This window comes from Barbatula barbatula, assembly GCF_947034865.1.
Source record: "Barbatula barbatula genome assembly, chromosome: 11".
In the NCBI taxonomy this organism is placed as follows: Eukaryota; Metazoa; Chordata; class Actinopteri; order Cypriniformes; family Nemacheilidae; genus Barbatula; species Barbatula barbatula.
The window spans coordinates 24,096,866-24,117,230 of record NC_136774.1 but is presented as its reverse complement, the minus strand read 5'-3'; the positions used below and the strand labels follow the sequence as shown (position 1 = coordinate 24,117,230).

General features: G+C 42.4%; 3 protein-coding genes across 4 annotated transcripts in view; all 3 read right to left on the bottom strand.

The window, feature by feature from the left end:
- Positions 1 to 340: 340 nt before the first annotated feature.
- On the bottom strand, positions 341 to 8,678 carry znf608 (zinc finger protein 608; the record flags this gene model as incomplete). The annotated part of the gene is made up of 7 exons (XM_079466943.1): positions 341 to 1,950; positions 2,196 to 2,335; positions 3,165 to 3,549; positions 3,872 to 6,128; positions 6,253 to 6,340; positions 6,935 to 7,070; positions 7,971 to 8,678. The coding sequence occupies 7 exons, from the start codon at positions 8,676 to 8,678 to the stop codon at positions 1,780 to 1,782; spliced, it is 3,885 nt and encodes a 1,294-aa protein (XP_079323069.1). The 3' UTR covers positions 341 to 1,779.
- Positions 8,679 to 9,156: 478 nt separating this feature from the next.
- LOC306900203 (solute carrier family 12 member 2) lies at positions 9,157 to 19,707 on the bottom strand. Its single transcript, XM_079466969.1, has 26 exons — positions 18,864 to 19,707; positions 17,536 to 17,658; positions 17,388 to 17,463; positions 17,208 to 17,303; positions 16,989 to 17,128; positions 16,781 to 16,891; positions 16,588 to 16,696; positions 16,325 to 16,452; positions 16,145 to 16,229; positions 15,897 to 16,048; positions 15,136 to 15,243; positions 14,403 to 14,526; positions 14,227 to 14,328; positions 13,809 to 13,964; positions 13,638 to 13,737; positions 13,435 to 13,546; positions 13,216 to 13,356; positions 13,024 to 13,130; positions 12,870 to 12,943; positions 12,649 to 12,789; positions 12,303 to 12,422; positions 10,739 to 10,850; positions 10,467 to 10,553; positions 10,249 to 10,384; positions 9,912 to 9,979; positions 9,157 to 9,836 (listed from the first exon to the last, which is right to left on the bottom strand). The coding sequence occupies exons 1-26, from the start codon at positions 19,449 to 19,451 to the stop codon at positions 9,701 to 9,703; spliced, it is 3,432 nt and encodes a 1,143-aa protein (XP_079323095.1). The 5' UTR covers positions 19,452 to 19,707; the 3' UTR covers positions 9,157 to 9,700.
- Positions 19,708 to 19,866: 159 nt separating this feature from the next.
- gramd2b (GRAM domain containing 2B) overlaps positions 19,867 to 20,365 on the bottom strand; it is a 4,856-nt gene continuing 4,357 nt past the window's right edge. For both annotated transcript variants that reach the window (XM_079468540.1, XM_079468539.1), the window contains exon 14: positions 19,867 to 20,365. This exon is cut by the window's right edge and continues 14 nt beyond it. In XM_079468540.1, the coding sequence (XP_079324666.1) occupies positions 20,332 to 20,365 (34 nt within the window). In that variant the 3' untranslated portion in view covers positions 19,867 to 20,331.

The following is a 20,365-nucleotide window of genomic DNA, read 5'->3' as shown; positions in this document are numbered from 1 at the left end:
CACAATAAAACACAATAAAAACATGATAACATAAAAAACACATGATTTTTTTAATCGAGTTATCTCATTTTGGAACCAAACTCTTCATTTATTCATTGCGACAGATAACTGCTTTATGGTTGTTTGGTCACTATGTTTTGACCTCGTGTGAAAACCCTTATTTCAAACGTTTCTTTCTTATTCAGAACACAAAAGAAAAAAATGAATAATCAACAGTACTGAACTCCGTTGACTTCCGTTGAATGAACACAAAACCACTGAGGCATTTCTCACAATATCTTCTTTTGTGTTCCACTGAAGAAAGACAAAGACATCACTCAAACTCATGAGCCGAGCGTGTAAAAACAACCTTTACTTTTTATTTGGATTGCCAAACATGTTAAGGCAGAGACAGTATAAAAAGCAATTGCAGTGTGATGGTGTAGCTCAGTGGTTCTCAAAGCGATGGATCCAGGGGGGCCACAGATGACGTCGTGGCATTTTATGAAATATTGAAACGCATCGTGAGTTTAATGCAATCAAACATAAAAAAATAAGCCCATCATACAATATAGAATGAATGTCCCACCATATTATAACTGAATATGCATTTGGTTTAATTAAAATTCTGAGTTTAAGATTATGAGTCTTTATTTGGGGGCCTTACAACGGAGACCACTGGTATAGCTGACATCAAGAAACCTAATGACACAACTCAACCAACCACCGACTTTCTGTCCACTTGTAAACATATTCATGTCATGTTTATCACTATTAAAGTAAAGAAGGACGACGCCTGGCGCTGTGAAGCTGAGGTGGGCACTGGGCAGACAACCATACATTGCACCGAGTCAATACAAAGATACATACGCTAATTATAGTGGCTGTTTGTTCAACTCTGTACATCTATATACATCACAACAATACTGTATGGCACTGAGAGATGAACTGTTCATTAACATCCACTTAATACGATACAACAGATTAATGGCTGTTCATAACAGAATATTCATGTGAATGCAGATCAAACCACTTCACAATCTCTTATCATCTATTGCAAACCGTCCGTGACCACATAGAGGTGACCAAATAGCAAATACATTCAATATTATGGTTACACAACAATATACTGCGAGTGCGTACAAACAGCTAGATGCCGCAAAATCCAACGATGGGAAGGTTTATATACACGGAGCTTGTGTCACCATGTCACATCAGCACATACTGAAATAGAGCTGCGCTCTTTCTCCGTGAGTACATTCATTGGTTAGAAATGAGATAGTAGTTGCTGCCTCCTATGGAGGCGATGAGAAACACCATGAAAGTGATGTGAAGTGCGAGTCTCTCACAGCTTCTTCCCATCATTATCTGCAGGGATTAGAAGAATGACGGAAAGATTCTCCAGCGTTTCGACGGTACGCGATGTATTTGTTTTGCTTTATTTCACTTCATTGCAGTGATGATGTCATCTGCAGGTCTGTAGCGTCGTCTCTAGCTGGTTTGTGAGCAGAGCCGCTGCGTTCAATCCTTTGAGAACATTCACCGTGTTACGTTAACACTCAGTCAGAAGGTCAAAAGGAAACGGCATCCTCGCCCCACTCCGTGGTGATCTCCAAATGAAACAGAAACGTGCAAATCAGTTTGTTTCTGCTGTAACTGTAAACCGGTGGGTGAATGTGAGAGAGCTCGGCGATGTCTTCAGAACAGGTTATTACATCAGATTAGAACGGAATCACGAACACGGATGATCAGACCGGAAACATGTCTTCATTAAGTAAACAGGGTCACGTTGACCGTAGTTCAGTTGTTTTTGACCTTTTCACCTTGAAATGGGTCATACTGTCCAGACACCAGTGTGTAACTCATGCCCAGGTGAGTGAGATGATGCGTCTGGAGGTGCCGACCGAATGGAACTGTTTCTCTTTCCCGCTCCGTGTCCCGCTCCTGGTCTGGAGATCCTCTCTCTCCGGGCTGACGAGGAAAATATCATTAATATTCATGAACGTTTTGTTTTACCATCACACACTTTGAATGACTAAGCCAGCGTGTGGATGAACGCGGCGCAGTGTTTGATGCATGTGCATTTGCACGTGTTTATTCTCGTGTCTGCGTGTTAATGGAGGAACTAGTACTGTTATCTAAAGTGATTGTAGCTTTACATACAGAGTTTCCTGTCATTTGTACCCTGTAGGAGGGAACAGATGCGAGATACGTACAACAGGAGATTTGCCGTGATACGGCAGGAGAGGATGTGATAGCAGTTCTAATGCTGGAGAATCTGGCACTGGTTTGCTGCTTTGAGCGCCGTCTGAATCTTCTCTCCCCGCTGTTTTTCCATACAGAGGATAATGGAAACCTAGAACCAAAAGGACACAAATGAGTCTTTACAAGCAGATCGTTTCATCGGACGCGTGCATCTGGACTGCAGTTAACTTCTGGTCTGTGGTTGGATAGTGTCTATAACGATTTATATTTTATTTCATTTATGTTGATATTAATTTGCATTACTATTTTACTGTCTAATAATTGTATTAAAGGGATAGTTCATCCAAAAATGTTTGTTATCATTTACATTCAAACCTGTGTAATTGTTCCACTGAACACAGAGAAAGATATTTGCAAGAATGTCTGCAATTTTAAGTTCTGTTGAACACGTGATGAGATATTTTAAAGAATTTAGCAAAACAACGGGTTCTCGGGCACCTTTGACTACCGTTTAATTCTTCCCACTATGGTAGTGGATGATGTCCCGAAACTGAAAATGACTAACATTCTTCCAAATATCTCTCTCTGTGTTCATGAGAACAAAGTAATTAATACAGGTATGAAATAACATGAGCGTGAGTAAATGATGACAGAAATTCCTTTTTGGGTGAACTATCCCTTTTTGTATACGATTTGTTGAATTTGTTGTATGTTCATTTGATTAAATTTGTTGAACGGTTGCTGTAGTTCGGTCGCATTTAAAGAAACCGTATGGTACATTCAAAATACTGAAGAGACAATTTTGGTCATCCAACGGTTTCTGTTGTCAGAAATCATCCACAGGTGCTCTATTGTTTGTGAACGTGTACCGGAAGTTAAGTTCAGTCTACAAACGCTCGCATGCACTGTAACATTTGATCATGTTGTTTTTTTGAAAGCGTCTATAGTACGACACAGGTGTAAATGCTCTGTAAGATTACCTGGATAATTGTGCACCAGAGCTGGAGACATGACGCTGTAAGCATTGCTGCCTGTCTCACACAGGTGTAAATAAGGGTAGGAGTGTTGAAACTGGATGAAGGACTGTTGGGGAGGCGACACGGCTCCTCGTGCCGCCTGCAGGTCTTCAGACGCGTCGTCTCCCCCATCTACTCTTGTATTGTCCTCTGTGACTTCAGCAGCCGTCTCACCTTTGACGCTCTGAAGTTCAGCATCCAGTCTGGACTCGGGCTCTAGAGGAACGTGCCAGTCTTTCCCCTTGCCTGGACTGAGACTCGTGTCCTCAGAGATCTTGTTGACCTCCTGATTTTGCTGCTTCATATATTTGGGCTGATAGGAGTGGCTCCAGGACTGAGATTCTGACGCCTAAACCCAGAGGAACATCTACTGTCAAACAGTTTATGGTCTGGCAACCAATGACATTATACAGCTTATAGGAAAGCCCAACGGTAGTGTTTACAGCACGGAAAACCTTAAAGGGATTGCAACAAATCAACATGATCTCAATCATCCCAACATCCAGACATTTCGATAATTTGATGATTAACGATCATATTTGCAACAATAGGCTTTGGATTGTTAGGCTTTAACCAAAGGGTCATCCCGCAAAACCAAAGACATTTCTTAAAGTCTTTAAAAGAACATTATCCTCAGAAAATGAAAATGAGAAGTAACATCAGTAACTTACATTTAGAAATGTTATATTTGTGTCCACATTTGAGTTTGAACTCTCCATACTGAGGTCTTCAGACTCCTTGATAACTCCTTGTTCTTTTGTCATAGCGATATGAGATGACTTTCCTTGTCCCTGTGGAAACAACGGCTGCTTGTCCAGCTCCGCATAGATAAATCCAGGTTTTCCGCAGCTCATTTTAGCAGTCAGGTTTGTCCCCTTATGAATTGACGGAGGAGAGCTCATGAATTGCTTTTGGTCGTCTTTTGTTCGTTCTTTCTGATCGGATCCACGCCTCACTTGACCTCTGCTCTGTTTGTTAAACTGTCCGTGACTGTCACAGCTGGACTCGTTGAGTGGTCTGTGGCTGTTGGACATCATCAGAACCTTCTGGTCCGCCGAAACCCCGCGGCTGTACTGTCCGTAGTACAAGGACTGAGCCAGTGCTGTGTGGGTTTCTGTCACAGAATACTGAAGCTGTGAGTGGCTAGAGGGTTCAGGACTTTTCATATCTTCACCTAAATCTCTCAAGTCATCCTTCGTCCGGCAATACGGAGAAGCCACCTTAAGGAACGAAGTGGAATTGGCTTGTCCGGAGTGCATGTAACCTGGGATGCAGTGCGATTCATATCCATGAGCATGAGACTCTTTACCTGCCGCTCCGGTGACAGCTGCACTCATTAGGGGAATTTTGGGATTGATGTTGCTGTTGGGGTTTGAGTCTTGTGTGGAGTTTCTTCGAGATCTCGAGTTGGATCCACCATCTTCAGCTGCATCTGATATGTCAGAGTACGCCGGGCTAGTTGTTTTCGCTGTGGCTCCATCTCCATTTGTAAGTGGACCACAGTCTATTCTCGCTGAGCTCCCGATGGAAGGACTCGGTGCATTGTCAGAGAAAGTGTAAACTTTGTCAGCCTCTGCTCGAATGCTAGCCATGCGGCTTTCTTGTGTTTCACTTGGACCATTTACGACATCCTGCTTGCTCAAATGCTCTTTCAAGAGGCTTACGGGGAAGTCTTTGCCTATGCTTTTCACATCATCTATTTTTGCGTACATCGGGTCGCTCTTAGGACTCCGTGGATCCTTGCAGTTCCTGTCTTTTAATTTATGCTTTTCTTTTCGCTTACTGTCTTTGCTCAGGACTGTTGTGGCATTGGCTATGTTAACTTGTGCAACAGTGTCCAGTTTTGGCTTTATGGGTTTCAGCGAGAGGTTCTTGGCCTTTGTGAGAGCGACGGTTGGAGAGGCCTGATGGGAAGACACCTCCGTGACTTTAGCAGAGAACCCAGCGGGTGGAATAGCGGTCAGTTTTGGTGGAGCGACGGTGGTAGTAATGAGTCTGTTGGTTCTGGATTTAACGGAGCATCTTTCAGCGAAGCCACTTTCTTTTTTAGATTTGCTACAGATGTCTCTCTTATCAATAGCACCCTCTGCTTCAAGCTTAGGCATCTCAACAGATGTGTTACGATCCGTAATGAGACAGTTCTCCAGCACGACAGACATGTTGGAAATAAGTGGGAGGTTGCTCAGATCATCTATAGATCCGTCCTGACTTGTCAAATTCCTGCGTTGTTTAGCGTTAGCCATGGCACTGTTGTCACTGTTCAGCAATGCTTTCCTGCTCTTTGGAGAACTAACCGAGTTGAGTTTATACATGGATCTGGGCTTCTTGGACATCTCAGATGAATCATAAGTTACATTGCTGAGCGAATCATCAAAATCTGAGAATCTGTCCTCACTCTCCACCTCAAACTCTTGCTTGCTGTCGTTGTTCAAGTGAGCATGTGACTGGTGGTAGCGCAGTCCGTTGATGTGTTTATATTTCTTGTTGCAGTTCGGATGAGGACAGTCTATGAGAATTGGAGACGCACAGACTTGATCGAGAAACACTGGGTCGGATTTACCCTGAGGGGTGGAGGGAGCGCTCCTGGACTTGGCCCGCATCCTTTTCCCGTTTCCATTCCTAATGTCCTCCGAGACCAAACTCAGGTCCAGATCAGCCGGAGCTTTGCCTTTTCTTTTCCCACAAATGAGGGGATTGGACTTGATGTCGTCCACAGCATAGTATCCAGGTGTCCTGCAGACGTTGAGGTTCAGGCTCCCGCGTCTCCCTTTGTTGCTGATACCCACGCCGCGTCTCTTGTGCGTAAGTCCTCGTATCTTGGAAAGACTCGGGTCACCAGCTAATTGTTCTGGCATGGTCAGCCTCATACGTTTTCCACGTCCTCGTGCGCAAGGCATGTCAGAGTCGCTCATTGGTGACTCACAAAACCTAGTTGAAAAAGAAACAACCTGTGTTTCATTCTGACTGCATCTGAGCTCAAACTCTTTAAATTGGACCTGAAGAAATGTGGACACAATGCAAGTCAAGCATGCTTAATGTGTAAATGTGTTACCGTGGTGGAGCCCAGTCATGCTTGGTGCAGTCCAGCAGAGTCCCTACATACGTTCTTTTCCTCCATGTGACATTCACAACTAGAACCCCTGGAATCAAAAGTATTTAGAAGAACCAGAATTCATAAACACCTGCACACATCAACATCGTGTGGCACAAAATGCAAACATTTCTACAATAGACAACTCGAGCCACAGCTTCATGTTAACGCCGTTTTTATTGAAATTTTCAACAGATTCATTCTGTGCTTGATCTTAGTGATGGAAGTGAAGATGCTGGTCTGCAATTTTAATTTGCTTAATCAATATTCAACCAGTGTCTTCTCTTCCTTCAAATGACTCCGTATCACAGCTGCTATGAAAACACAGTCAAACTCGCCATTCACGTGTCCCGGTTCCGCATTTATTTGACTAACTGATAACTGTCTTTGTCTTGTGTCTTAAAAAATTCTTGTTGTTCATTCTCTCCTTTGCTTACTCCAGCTTTAATCCTCCTAGTAGCATGGCCTTGTAAACTAATGGTACTGTTTAGCATGTTGACAAAATGTTCTGCTGATTACAAGTCGCTTTGGATAAAGGCGTCTGCCAGATAAATAAATGTAAATGTGCCATAAAACAAATCTGAATATGTCTGTTTATAATGCGAGAAGGATACAGACTAAAGAAAACAATACACGCTCTCACCTTCTTCTGTTTCATGCCACACAAAACCCTCTAGATTAACACTTGTTCCTGGTTGACATGGCTCCATGTGGCTGGACTCGACGGCTTTCTCAGCTTCATGCGTGTTTGTTCCAACTGACCGTGTCTTTACGCTGAACTGCAGAGAGACACAAACACGACACATGCTGAAGTACATGTTCATTGATCAGCTCAGAGATTCTAGCAGTGTGCACGTCCCCTGGGAATGAACCAACAACCTCTTAACTGAACATTCTGAGCTTGAGTTGTTTGCAAATTCATTTTATTGTGCCATTTGTAAGTGGATGTAATTATCCGTCATTATTTGTGGTTAAGCAAATAAACTCATGAGTGGGTATTTCAACACTGACATCACGCTTAAATGAAGCAGACATCTGTGTAAGCTTACAGGGACAATAGAACAGAATGGCCAACGCTGAGGGGGTGGAGCTTCTCTCTGTGATCTTTAAAACTGTAAATAACATGGAACAGAATCTCGGCGTCAAACACACTGCATGTCTTTGTTAAAAACCAACGGAGGAAATGATGTTGCTCGGGTCTCCAATAGCAACAGACGTGAAGAATTGGACAGTGTATGTGTGTGTTAACAAAGGAAATGGCTGACAAACAAAAGAAATCACATGTCATTAACTTGACATGTGGAAAGCGAGTCTTCAGTGTGTGATTGATGTGTGTTGATGTTTTTGTTTGTTTGTTTGAGAAGAATCTCTTCGTTTAGCCCATACACAAGACACACGAGAGATAACGCGCAACACAAGCTTTCCTGCATACATAATGTGACGATGAGCATCGCGTCCACCTCAATTTACATTTCTGCCCGTCCATGAAAGATCTTGACTTCATCACATTATATGTGGATATGATTATATTTCGCTTTCAGCTGTACTACATGACCGAATACATAAACAGTATCGATCTCGCGGCTCGATGGATCAATCATTATCATAACTTATTTATCCGCGTGTAGCCTATTTCTCACGAGCTCGTGTAAAGATGTGTAGGGCAGATTTGATCTTACCGTCCTCAGATTGTGTTCTTCTGTGCTCGTGTCATCAGTGTGTTCAACAATAGCCGCGTCCATTCCGCCCCTGAGATTCTCCGTCCCTCCGAACGCGCATCCATTCTCCGACAGCGGGCCGATTTCATCACCGGCCTTGTCTTTGCGCGTCCTCGCGGAGTCTTTCTCTCGTTTCAGCCCTTTGCTCTGGTTCTTCCCTTTCTTGCCGTCTTTGGCTTTGGCGTGCGTCGCGTCGCTGGCGTCGGGGTTGCTGTCCGCCTGCGGTGGTGCTGAATTCATGTCTGAAGTCTCTCCGGCGCGTCCTTGAGCCTCCCGCCGTTTAGCGACGCATACTTTAGGAAGTCCGCTCACGATCTCCGGCGATGGGAGTTTGTCTGTGCCGTTGGAGGAAGTCCGTCTTTTCAGCTTGAATTTCTTGGCTTCTCTGCAGAGATATCCGTGTTCACCGGCGGGCTGCGAGGACGCTCCCGTCAGGCCGTCGAACGCGGCGCCTGCGTTCGCGCAATTGTACTTGAGCTCCTCGCGACCTTCCGCTGCGCTTTTAACGCTCAAAACGCGATTCATCTCCAATCTCCGTCTGTCTTTCTCCAAATCGGCGTCCAAGTCAATGATCAGATTCCCGACACCGATCTCCCAGTCATCACCGCTGTCGTATGGATCAACTCCGTTTGGCTTGATTCTCTGTTGAAGGGAGGAACTGACTGACATTCTCTACACACGATTTCTGACAGAAACGCTGATGAATCCTAAATCAAGTGGATGGGGGGGTATTAATCACACACGCGAGTGCTAATGAAAGACGATTTACTGTGAGCTCGGTAGACAGAGTGATGAGCCGATAAATGGTTTCTAACAGAGCTCTTAAAGTCTAAAAACACTTTTGGAATCAACATGTGTAAAAATGCAGCTAAACGCTGTTGAGGAATAGATATCATATTCAATTCAATACAGCATGAAGCATTTTAACACTCACACTGGACTGATGTCCTGCTTTCTCCTTTTTCTTTAGTTCTTTTGGCACAAACAGGTCCCAGCTGTCTGCAATAATCATTCTGTGACTCAACCATCAATGAATAAATGTATTTTAGTGAATTTCTTGGAACGAGCTATTTCATTATTTGTCTGGACTCATATTTAACACTTTCTGATTCAATAGCAAAGCATTAAAAACACTAAGGATATTGTTCAAACGAAGGCTATTTATTTAATGAATTCAAACTTTCAATGTTGTTTTGACAATCTGCTGACCGTTCAGCTAAATTCATCCAGATATTTGAACAGCATTTTAAGTACTTCAAGCATTAGAAACATAAATTAATAAATGTAGTACAACCATATTCATTTACAACACACACCTGCTTGTGCACAACCACAAACTTCTGTTACATGAAGAACTTTATAAGTGTTAGTGGACTCTAAATACACTCATCCGTCCCCAGGTCCAAATTCTCTAAAACACTAAACCTGACAACAACAATCTCACACTGTTCAGAGCTGCTGTACTGTATAGGAGGAAATCATCTCTTGCTTGCTGATGGAACACAACATCAGTTCTCAGCAACAAACAACATGACAGATAACAGAACCGTTTAAAATTGACCATTACGTCTATTTCAGCCCTTTAAAATATCAGATCTGATCATTTCTCACTGAATATGTAATAAACACAAGTGTTTGACAAGTGAACATATACAATATCCAGAAGTCATGATTGTAGCATCATGTTGTGTTCATGAGTAGAAGGTGAGAACACTCTGATGGTTTCCTCGGACCAGAAGAATAGGAGGCAGATCTTTGGATAATGTGTCCAGCCAGGACATGTAGAGAGCGCTGGACACCGTCCCCTTTCTGGCCAGCGGCATCGTTCTGCGAACAGATCAGACAGACATCAGACCGTGTGTGTGCGTCACATGAAGTGTGTAATGGGTGATGAATCCTTACATGACGATCAGGTTTGCTGTGCTCGAGTGCTCCTGCAACAGCTCGTTCAGTCGGATTTGACGATTAGACTAAATGAAAAGGAAAAAAGAACCAGAACTGATTTGGTTTCAAGCAGGTAAGAAAACATCACCTGCCTGAGAACGGCAATGTTAACATGATCCATGGATAAAATATCTTTCTGAAAATGTAGTGTTGACCGCCGAAGCTCAAATCAAGCAGAAGACATCTGAAACGTTACATTTACACCGTTCAGGTGTACTTCTGTCAGTTTATGTTTTCTGTGATTGATTCTTATACAAGAGTGCAATGGGTGTATCATGAATGCGGATGTTGAGACCTTTGCTCTGTAGAGCTCAAGCTCATTATCAGTGATTCTCCAGGGTTCTTGTGTCTTCAGTCTCTCAGCATCTTCTTGCTCCATGTCATCTTCTTTCAGTCTGTACGGCTCGATCATGTTCTGAAACATCTCCTTACTAAACACACCATACAAAGACATGTGTGTTAACCTTCCACTGGACATCAGAGCAGAAGATCATCTGATCAATCTAAACTTACTTGTGTTTCTGTGGCTTAATGTTGATGTCTCCGAGAACGGTGATGTCTGAAAAGTCAATCCTGAATTTACTGAGTAATGCAGCCATTCTGTAGAGGAACAGAAGCTTTAGACTTGTATTAGCTGATGATCTCCATCATTTATTTCTGTAGTTCTACAAACACCTTGCGATCTTATAAAGCTCTTGATCCGAACACCTGTGCTTGGAAATACTTTTATAAAGTAATGTACGGATAAAAGATGTTATTATTATGTATTATATTATATTTCTCACGCTCTGCGGTCATGATCAATCCGGTTTATCTTTCCACCGATGAACACCCGGATCTTGCAGTCTCTCCACTTCTTCTTGTTGGTCAGCAGATATGGTATCAGAAGAGTCAGGCCTACAACAACATGTGAATGATTCAAATCGTGATCTCACAACAACATGATTTTATAATAAATGATCATTTCTCTTGCCAATAGACACCTTTACTGTTAGTAAACATCGTGACACGTTTTTGTGGGCATAACTAACGCTAGGTAGCACGTTTCGTTTGCTTGGCTTCTGACAATGACTAGAAAACTAATCTGATTACATTTTAACACGTGAGCTCACTCACTGCCTAGGACCACGATTGTTTTTGAGAAGTAAACTTTAACGCCAGGAACCTGACGACCTGTAGGCGCTCACTCAGTGGATCCAGGGACAGGATTTCCTGCAGTTAAGTAGCCTGACATCTACACCTAGCAGACAGAGAAACCAAGCGTGTTTGGTAAAGATAAACTGAGAGCGTCTACATCTATAGAGGCCTGTGTGGCAAACGTTTGCGAATGCATTTACTACCTGACACATAATATGAGCCTTCTCACTGTTCCCTCTCCCATTATACTGATGCACTTGTGACAACTAAAGAAGAACAGATGACAAACACTTTCCTTTCTGTTTAGTTTCTGGCTGATAGTAAACTGCTAGTTGTATAACTAACAAAGTGAGCTAGTCAGGGGTCTTCAGCTACTTTTTCAGATTGCCAGATTCCAAAAGTATAAATTGGATGCGGGCCAGTTTTCTCCATTTGTTCTGTTATTTTGTATTTCTGTTATTTATTGAATTTTTTTCGATTTTACAAATTTTCATTCTTTTACTTAAAAAATTCACACCAATATTGCATCCAGTATTTGTGCCTTTTCATGATATGTAATTAAAGGGGATATTGTCTTTTTTAATTGTATTTTATATTCATCAATGCGTTAGTTTACCCAAAAATGAAATACAATCCCACGTACCTCCAAGATTTGGGTGGCACAATTTTTTCAAGAAAATTTTTATGAAGATATTTGGATGAATGAATGAAAGTCAAAAACCCTAATACATTCAGCACAAAAGAAATCCCTGCCCCTTGTGATGTTATGGCGTCTTATAAAGAGCAAGAAACAGGACGCTATTATCATATCTTCGGGTGAAATTAATCACATACATGTGTCCTACGCACTTAGAAGGGCAGATCCTTTGTAGTGCGAGTTCTGGAGGGAGATGGACTATTTTCTCGTAAATATAGCTGTATTTTCATAAATAAAGAATGCAGTATCAAATCGCTTTATCATGGGACGTGCATTTCTTAAAGCACACTGCCGCTCCTCTTATTTGAAATGTTATGGTGGGTCGGGTAAAGATGTTTTGCGGGCCTCATATGGCTGCCAGTCTACTCCATTCTGTTGATTGTGGCACTAAACAACACAACATGATGATATTTGAAACTGCCTATGTAGCCGAGGAGGACTGGTGCACTGGTTTATATTGGCCGCCTCCAGTTTTCCCTTTGTTGTGAGGTAAGTGTGATGTTGGTGGCAAATACCTCCATCGTCAAACAGCCACCAAACGTCAATAGTTCCTTTGTGTTGTTTCTTCTTGAACTGTTGACTGGCTGTCAGAAGTCTCTCGTCTGCTGGACTCAGATGAGAAGGACGACTTGTGTCTGATATCACAACACAAGAACACGTCAAAAGACTGAGTTGATATTATCAATTTTAAGGAATGGGACATCACCAAATCCTTTTAACCGGACAATCTGAAGCATAAAATAATCTGTTCTGCATTACATGAACATGTCATATTGAAAAGGTAAATCATCTTCTACGACATGGATTGAAGTCTGAGAGTCACACATCTAATATAAATGGTGTGTATATAACATTTGAGACCTTTGAAGATGAGAGGACTGCTCTGACAGCTGGTGGTTTTGGACGATGGTTTAGAAGAATCACTGTCAAAGTCTTTAATGTTGATGGACACCAGCAGATCCTTCATTCCAGGAGTTTTCTCATGTGTGGACAGAAATTCATCTGAAGAAGGACCAGCACGAGCTGAGCTAAAGCATGATGTGTCATATCTGAATCTAAAAGAGTGATGAAAGCATCCTGACCTTGAATGTGAGAGATATCGAGACCTTCCTTCAGTCTGAGAAGAACCAGACCATACTGCAGATCAAACGCATCACTGAAACATAAGCACACACATCAGATGACAGACGGATCTCGCTTCTTCTGTTCAGGATTATAAACCAATTTCACACTCACTGGATGGTGTTGATGTACGTTTCAACATCCTTCATTTCACCGCCTCTCCAGTTATTCTTGAATCCAAATACAAGTGTGTTCGGTTTCAGCCGACCCAAACCCGTCGTCTGTGAATAACCAACAAAACGACACTGATGTAACCGGGATGTTTCGAAGCACCATTGATCTCTATCATCGATGATGTGCAGTGACCTGTAGAAGAAACTGAGCGCCCTGCCGGAGATCCTCAGCAAACACAGGTGTGTAGAAAGCTTTGATTTGTGTCTTCAGGAGCCAGCGCTGATAGCGCACCTGCTCGTTCATCATTTCTTTGGGATTCAGTCTGCGGTGTCCCTTTGAAAACAAAACCACAAATACATGAGTTGTTTGCGCGCCGCAATGCTTCAAGAAATCCTTTCTGGTGCTACATACCGTGCGCACGTGACCGCAGATCATCAAGCCCACATTTTTGGTGAAGGAGTGCACGAGATACACCAGCGCTGGTCTGGAGTTTGGATAACCGCTCATGATGAGACACTGAGGTCTGAAGAACACATACAAACATGTGCTTCACAGTATGTTACAGTACAGCGTATATATTTCTGATGAATGTGTGTGTGGATGAGGTGGATCACCGGAAGTTTTTGATGTGATCTTCGACTCCGGTGAGATGAAGACAGTGAGATAAGGCTTGATTATACATCAGCGCTTGTGTAGATGAACCCCAGTTCACATCTACGGTACAAACACTCATGTTACTGTGTAATTCACAGCATCAAACGTCAGATCTGAAAACAGGTCTTTACCAGGTTTCTTATAGCTGACGTATATGTAGAGCGCCAGGACGATGACGTTAGTGAAAAGAGCGGCCCACCAGTTTATGACGAACATCACCACGCAGCACAGCACTGCTCCGGACAACGACACCCATTTGTTGTAGTATTTAAAACTGGGACGCCATCCTGTTTCAGTGCAAAACCATTACAGCCACAGTCACACGTTTCATTTCATTCACTTTCATGTGAACGATGCAACTCTAGTTTTGGCACATTTCAAAGTTCTTGACCAAAGTTTTGACCTGTGAATGGTTGAAACACTGATAATAGCAATATACGCAGGGGTCTGTGTCGAAAATTTAGCGTGAAACCCTGATTATTTTATGTACAAAACTCATGATGTCGTTCACGCTGAATTTAGATCATGACGGACGGATGTGACGCTTGCCTGGAGAGTTCGCCAGCGACGCGTGAAACACGGAGAAGTTGATCAAAGCATAAGAAGCCAAGAAGAAGTTAGAGATGATGGGAGCGATGATGTTCAACTCCGCTGAAAAACAAAGGCAGGTCAGTTTATAACACAGAACACGACGTATAGTTTATTTGCAGTAGCGTGTGATGTACCGATCAGAATGAAGGCCAGACCAATGATGAACGTGAGCACGTACGCTCGCAGCGGCTCGTTGTTTTTCCCGTAACCCTTCGCAAACACGTGCAGTCCAGGGTAGATGTTATCTCGACATAAAGCCTACGACAAACACACCGCACATAACAAACAGGACAGCATGAAAACTGAGCAAAGATATATAGAGCAGTGTTGGGTAAGTTACTATGATAAAGTAATGAATTACTAGTTACTAATGACATGTTCAATAGTGTACTGAACAAATGACTCTCTCCAACAAGTATTTACTCACTTATTACTAATGACTTACTATATCCTACATCAACCTCAATTAGTTATGTGATTCAAGGATAGAAATGAAACGGCTCTTTTAATTCATTCAAATAAATAATACATGATACAAATTACATATTATTTTCATGACCTGACCAAAGTATTACAAATGTGAGAAGGATACTTCAAAGCTTGATGTCAATTCCACTATTAAATATTACAAAGTAATTAGTTCAATTACATCAGAAGTAACAGTTATTAAGTTACAGGAATAATAAGAGTAATCCCTTACTTGACTTCAAGTAAAGAAATGTAATTACTGTAACTAATTACTGATATAGAGATCATTTATATAAAATAACATACAGTTTAAGATGATTAAAGATAAGATTTGGATCACATCCAACGAATACTTATCCACCAAACGTCACAGAGGATAAAGAGAAGTGCAGATCTCACCTGGAATACTTTAGGAGCGCTGACCAGTGATGCCAAAGCAGATGAGAGAGTGGCAGAGAAAATCCCAGCAGTAATGAGAGGACCAAACCCAGACACCAAACTCATCACCTTACAAAACAACCACAATTCAGCAGAGGCACTAAACATGTCACAGATATTTCTCTTGAGATTCTCTCTCTGTCATTGGAGGTAAACTGAGCTCAGATTTGTCAAGTCTGCAATCAAATGATGGATATTATTGAAGATCTCATTATGAACTCAAACATTTCTCATCCAATGTACTCAAATCCCGACTATTACAATCTGCATTCACTACGCACAGTTTGAACAAGCATTACAGTCGTTTACATCAATACATCAAAGTTGATTCTTAAATAAGACAAAACTGAGAAAACTCCATCAAAGTTTGATGTAAAATCGTATGTCTCTCTGAATGTGGATTTATTTGGATCGTAGAACCTGAATCACAATACGACAGGACTGTGCTGAACCCGAGGTTTGGCTCGAGCTCTGAGCTTAAAGTCCCAGTGAAATTAAAAATGAGAACAAAGCGTTTATTGTAAATATCTTATCAATGTGGGTCATTCTCTTTTAAGAAAAAACATGTGCCCCCTCATAATCTTTAATATCCGTTAACTCCTCCCCTTCAGCTGTCAATCTGCTGTTCTTACACATCCAATCTAAACCTACGTTTAGAAATTCTGTTGTTGGACCCGATGACTGGATCAATAGATTTATAGAATGACATTCGTGTCAGATACCTGAAAGTCATTCTGAAGTCCGTACTTGCAGCCTCCCTCTTTACAGATGGAGAAATCATAACCCAGCGTACAGGCGGCGTCTGTGCAGTTCTCCAGTGAACCCACCATAGTGTCATTATCATCTCCTGTAGCGTCTCTGACTATACAAGAGCCTGAAAAAAACACCAAACTCCTCATATATCAGCTCTCATGTGTCAGTCAAGACCACAGACAACACACGAAGACAAACAGTGCGTAACTCTCCTTACCATTCGAGATGGCCACGGCGATGTACACGACTCCGGTGATAAGGATGGCCAGCAGGGTTCCTTTTGGGATCGCAGACTGTGGATCCTGAACACGTCCAAGATCCACCCAGAACAATTATGACTCACTCAGAGACGGACAAAACACAAAAACTTAGAAAGAGAATGAAGAATGAATCTCACCGCCAGGTCTCCAGAGATATTGGCACCTGCTAAGATTCCTGTAGCAGCCGGAAAGAAGATGGCAAAGACAGAGAAGAACGTCTCTTCATCTCTGAAGTCTGGACCCATGTTCTCCATCATTATAGCAGCTGTTGAAGAGACATCAAACATGAGAAGAACCTCTTCATCAAACACTTCTCTTCTCTACAAATCACAAACTTCATCCTGAACCATCACAAGTGACTGACATGAGCAAAAGAGAAAAAAGAAACAAGAGAATTCACCATTATAGCCGAAGAAGCCTTTGGGCATCTTTGATTCCATTGGAATGAAGGATCCAACGAAGTAGTTGAAAATCGCCGCCAGAAGAATGATCAACAACACAATCTGAGCCTGTGACGTAAGAGAAACACACACTGAACACACGTGTGACACATGAAAGAAAATAAACAGATTGAGTGGACGGTATATACGGACCTTTGCTTCCCACTCCATACCAGCCACAGAGATTCCCAACAGCAAAATAACCGTGAGCGTTCCCACAATCCTGATGTCATTAATCTCATCTGTCATAAGAGCGTCTATACTCTGATACACACACACACACACAATGACGACAACAGTGTGAGAAGACAACATCTGTGTGAACAACACAATCATCATGTGTCATTCATGTTCCACTCACATCCAGAAGTTCAACCACCGTCTCGGCGAAACCCACCACGTACATGGCCACAGCGACAGCGTTTGCAAAGGCAAAGATCAGGCCGATAGATCCTCCAAACTCTGGACCCAAACTCCTGGAGATCAGATAATAAGCTCCACCTGAAAATAACCCAACACGCAATCATCCGACCGATCAATCACATTTACGGTTGTAATGAAATAATCTGCATGTGTTCACCTCCACGGACAAAACCATTAGTGGCTATGGCTGACGTGGACAGACCGGTGATGGATGTCACGACTATAGCAATGAGAACGATGGCGCACGACAGAGCTGCACACAGACGACACACGAACAATCACTCAACACATCTAAACAAACAGCACAACCGAGTATGACATCACGTGAGATACTGACCGATCCCGGCCTGACCCACAATCCACGACATCCTGATGAACAGCATCACACCCCAGATGTTCAACATACATCTGACCTGCACACACACATCTCTAAAACCTCTCAAATCATCATCTCGATGTCAAACATGATGTGCGTAGAAACTCACCAGAACTCCTTTAATCCATCCAAATTTCACTGTTCCTCCTTTAGAATCGGACGCGTCTTTCTGTGTGAGAGTCTCTGTGGTGGTGAACTCCTCACCGCTGGGAAATCCGTCCTCAAACGGCTCCTGACACAACACATTCATCTCAATTAGACAAAGAGTCAGAAATCACACACATGTGTCTGTCATTAGAGTTTGAGAAGAGACGTTAACATTCAAAGTCAATTTTAGTAAAGATTATTCTATTCAATTCAATTCATTTTATTTATGTAGTTCGTTTCACAATGGGCATTGTTCCAAAGCAGCTTTACAGGAGAAAATAGGAAAAACTGAACACAAAAAAGGTCAAACACAGCACAGTACATGTGCTTATATTATTCTAGTAAATAATAATCTCATAAATGCAATCTCCCGGTGGGTTCTTTAGCATATTATGCATTAAGTGAATGCTTGGCTGATATTATTATAATCTCAATATGGACTCAAATATTGTGTGTGTGTGTGTGTGTGTTTTCATGAGACGTGATGTGTGTGACCTGTGACGTGTCAGAGAATGTCAGGAGTCAGTGTGTGTTCATACACTGAACTATTGTGACGTGACCCAGAACAGCAGCAGGTCACTCAGAGGGGGTGTGTGACAGACACTATTGTCTCACAACTACTGTGTGTGTGTGTGTGTGTGTTCTGATGTCACACATTTCATTAAACGTTCAGTCATATGAGCAGAAACGTGTGATGAATGATGTGTGGGCAGAAGAAACACATATGTGCATATGCTTAAACTACACAGAAAATCTCACGGAGAGAAGAACCTCACGGATCATGAACCCGTACTGTTGCTCCTTATGTTTAAGTTGCTTTTGATAAAAGCGTCTTCTAAAAGAATAAATGAAATGTTTACAGTAAACACAATGTTGTTTAAGAGACAGACGCATACATTAGGTACATTACACAATGAAAGTAGATTTGAAGCATGAGGATATGAAGAGTTTGGTTCCAAATGAGATAACTCCATTTTTAATCATGTTTTATTGGGTAAGTTATTATCATAACACAGCAACAGCAGTTTGATGGATATTAATTGGAATGCACAACAAAAAAAACATATTTTTAGTTTGATCTCATTTTGGAACCAAACTCTATGTCAGGTTACGTGATTTATATGTTGTCATAGTATATCATTGGTGAAATGCAACTCTGTACCTGCGGCATTATTTGTATTTCCTTTTGTTTCACATTTCTGTGCTGTCAGAAAAACTTGTAAAGTAGATTTGACCGAATGAGTGTTTTTATTTATTTCTTCAGGTTAACACGAGACACGAAACACGCACCTTATCGAGCTCATCGTGGAGTTCAGAGAGTGACGGTCGGATGAGTTTCTCTCCCAGCGGCGCTTCTGTGTGCCGGTAGAAGTCGATGTTCGGCACCGCGTCGATGGTGTTGTGACCGAAGGTCCGCAGGTAATATGTGTTGCTGTGGGTGTCTGAGAAATGACTGAGACCTCCTGTGGACGAGTGGAGACTGGCTTCACTTCTCACCGTGTCTCCATTCACACCCGCGTCTGGAGCTCCATCAGTCGGGCTGAGGAAGTTCACCACCCGGAATCTGCCCTTCGACTCCTCACCGGCCGATGAGCGCGAGCCCTCCGCCACCGGGTCCACCTGAAACCTGCTGTCGGATGAGCCGGACACCCTGAGAGCGGATTTCTGTCCGGCTGGAGGAGATGAGGCCTGATCGGACATGATAAAGGTCAGGAGAATCAGAGAGCGCGCGGAGCATCCATCACCGGCGGTCTCTAAGGAGTCTGAACGTAACGACGCTGTGTCGGGTCTGAAGTGGGAGGCTGGACGTAACGATACTCGTGATCGCCCACTTGGCACCGCTTGGAAGAAACGTTTCAACTCCAGATGCCCAATCATTCACGGGGGTCGTTTACACGTCACGATTTGATTCGGATGGTTGTGTGATATATCAAATAAGTTGATTTTAATGTGCATTCATAGGCTACACGTGAAACGAATAGAAAATAAACGATCAACGTGAAGATGGAGTGATGTGTATGCGGTGCGTAATTGCGCGCTGAAGATCTGTTGCGCGTTATTCTCGATGTTATATCGGTCTGTCGGTGTTAGTTTTATTGTCGTGTAGCGTATACGAATAAAAGCAGAAAACATCAAACTCTGTGCAGCATTGGCACTCATTCCAGATGAAGGAGAAAACAATGGTTTTCTGTGGAGAGCAGCGACGACATTCACTGACATTAGCATAGAAAACAAGAAGCTCTTTCACACACCGAACCCTCACAATGACAAACACAAAGAGATCATCACACTCAGAGAAGAACATTGTGCTTCAAAACACACAACATTAATATAAAATATTACCTTTATTTTTTTAATACGGCAATTAAACGTAAGCGTTCATCTGCACATGACACAAGCTTATACCGTACTTCACTTTACTCTCGTGTCATTGTGATGGTTTGTGGATTGTTCAGACGTCATTCGCAGGAATCACACGCAACATCATCAGCTCAGGCCATGAGAACGTCATATATGAGCTCACATCATGTGAAAACACATCTAGACATGAACACCTACGGCACATCTACAGTTTGACATTACAACACTTTCATATTATTTACATATCTGATTATATTCAGCTTCTTGTGTTCAGTGTTGTCATGCGTGAGAACTTGACAGACTGTACATGTAGTTGTGATGCTCAAGTGTCAATGAAGCAACACATTCACATTAACATCAAGCCCGGCCGTCACTGCACAATACAAACATCCGAATGTCACGCATCAGACACGGTCTCCAGAAGTTTCTGC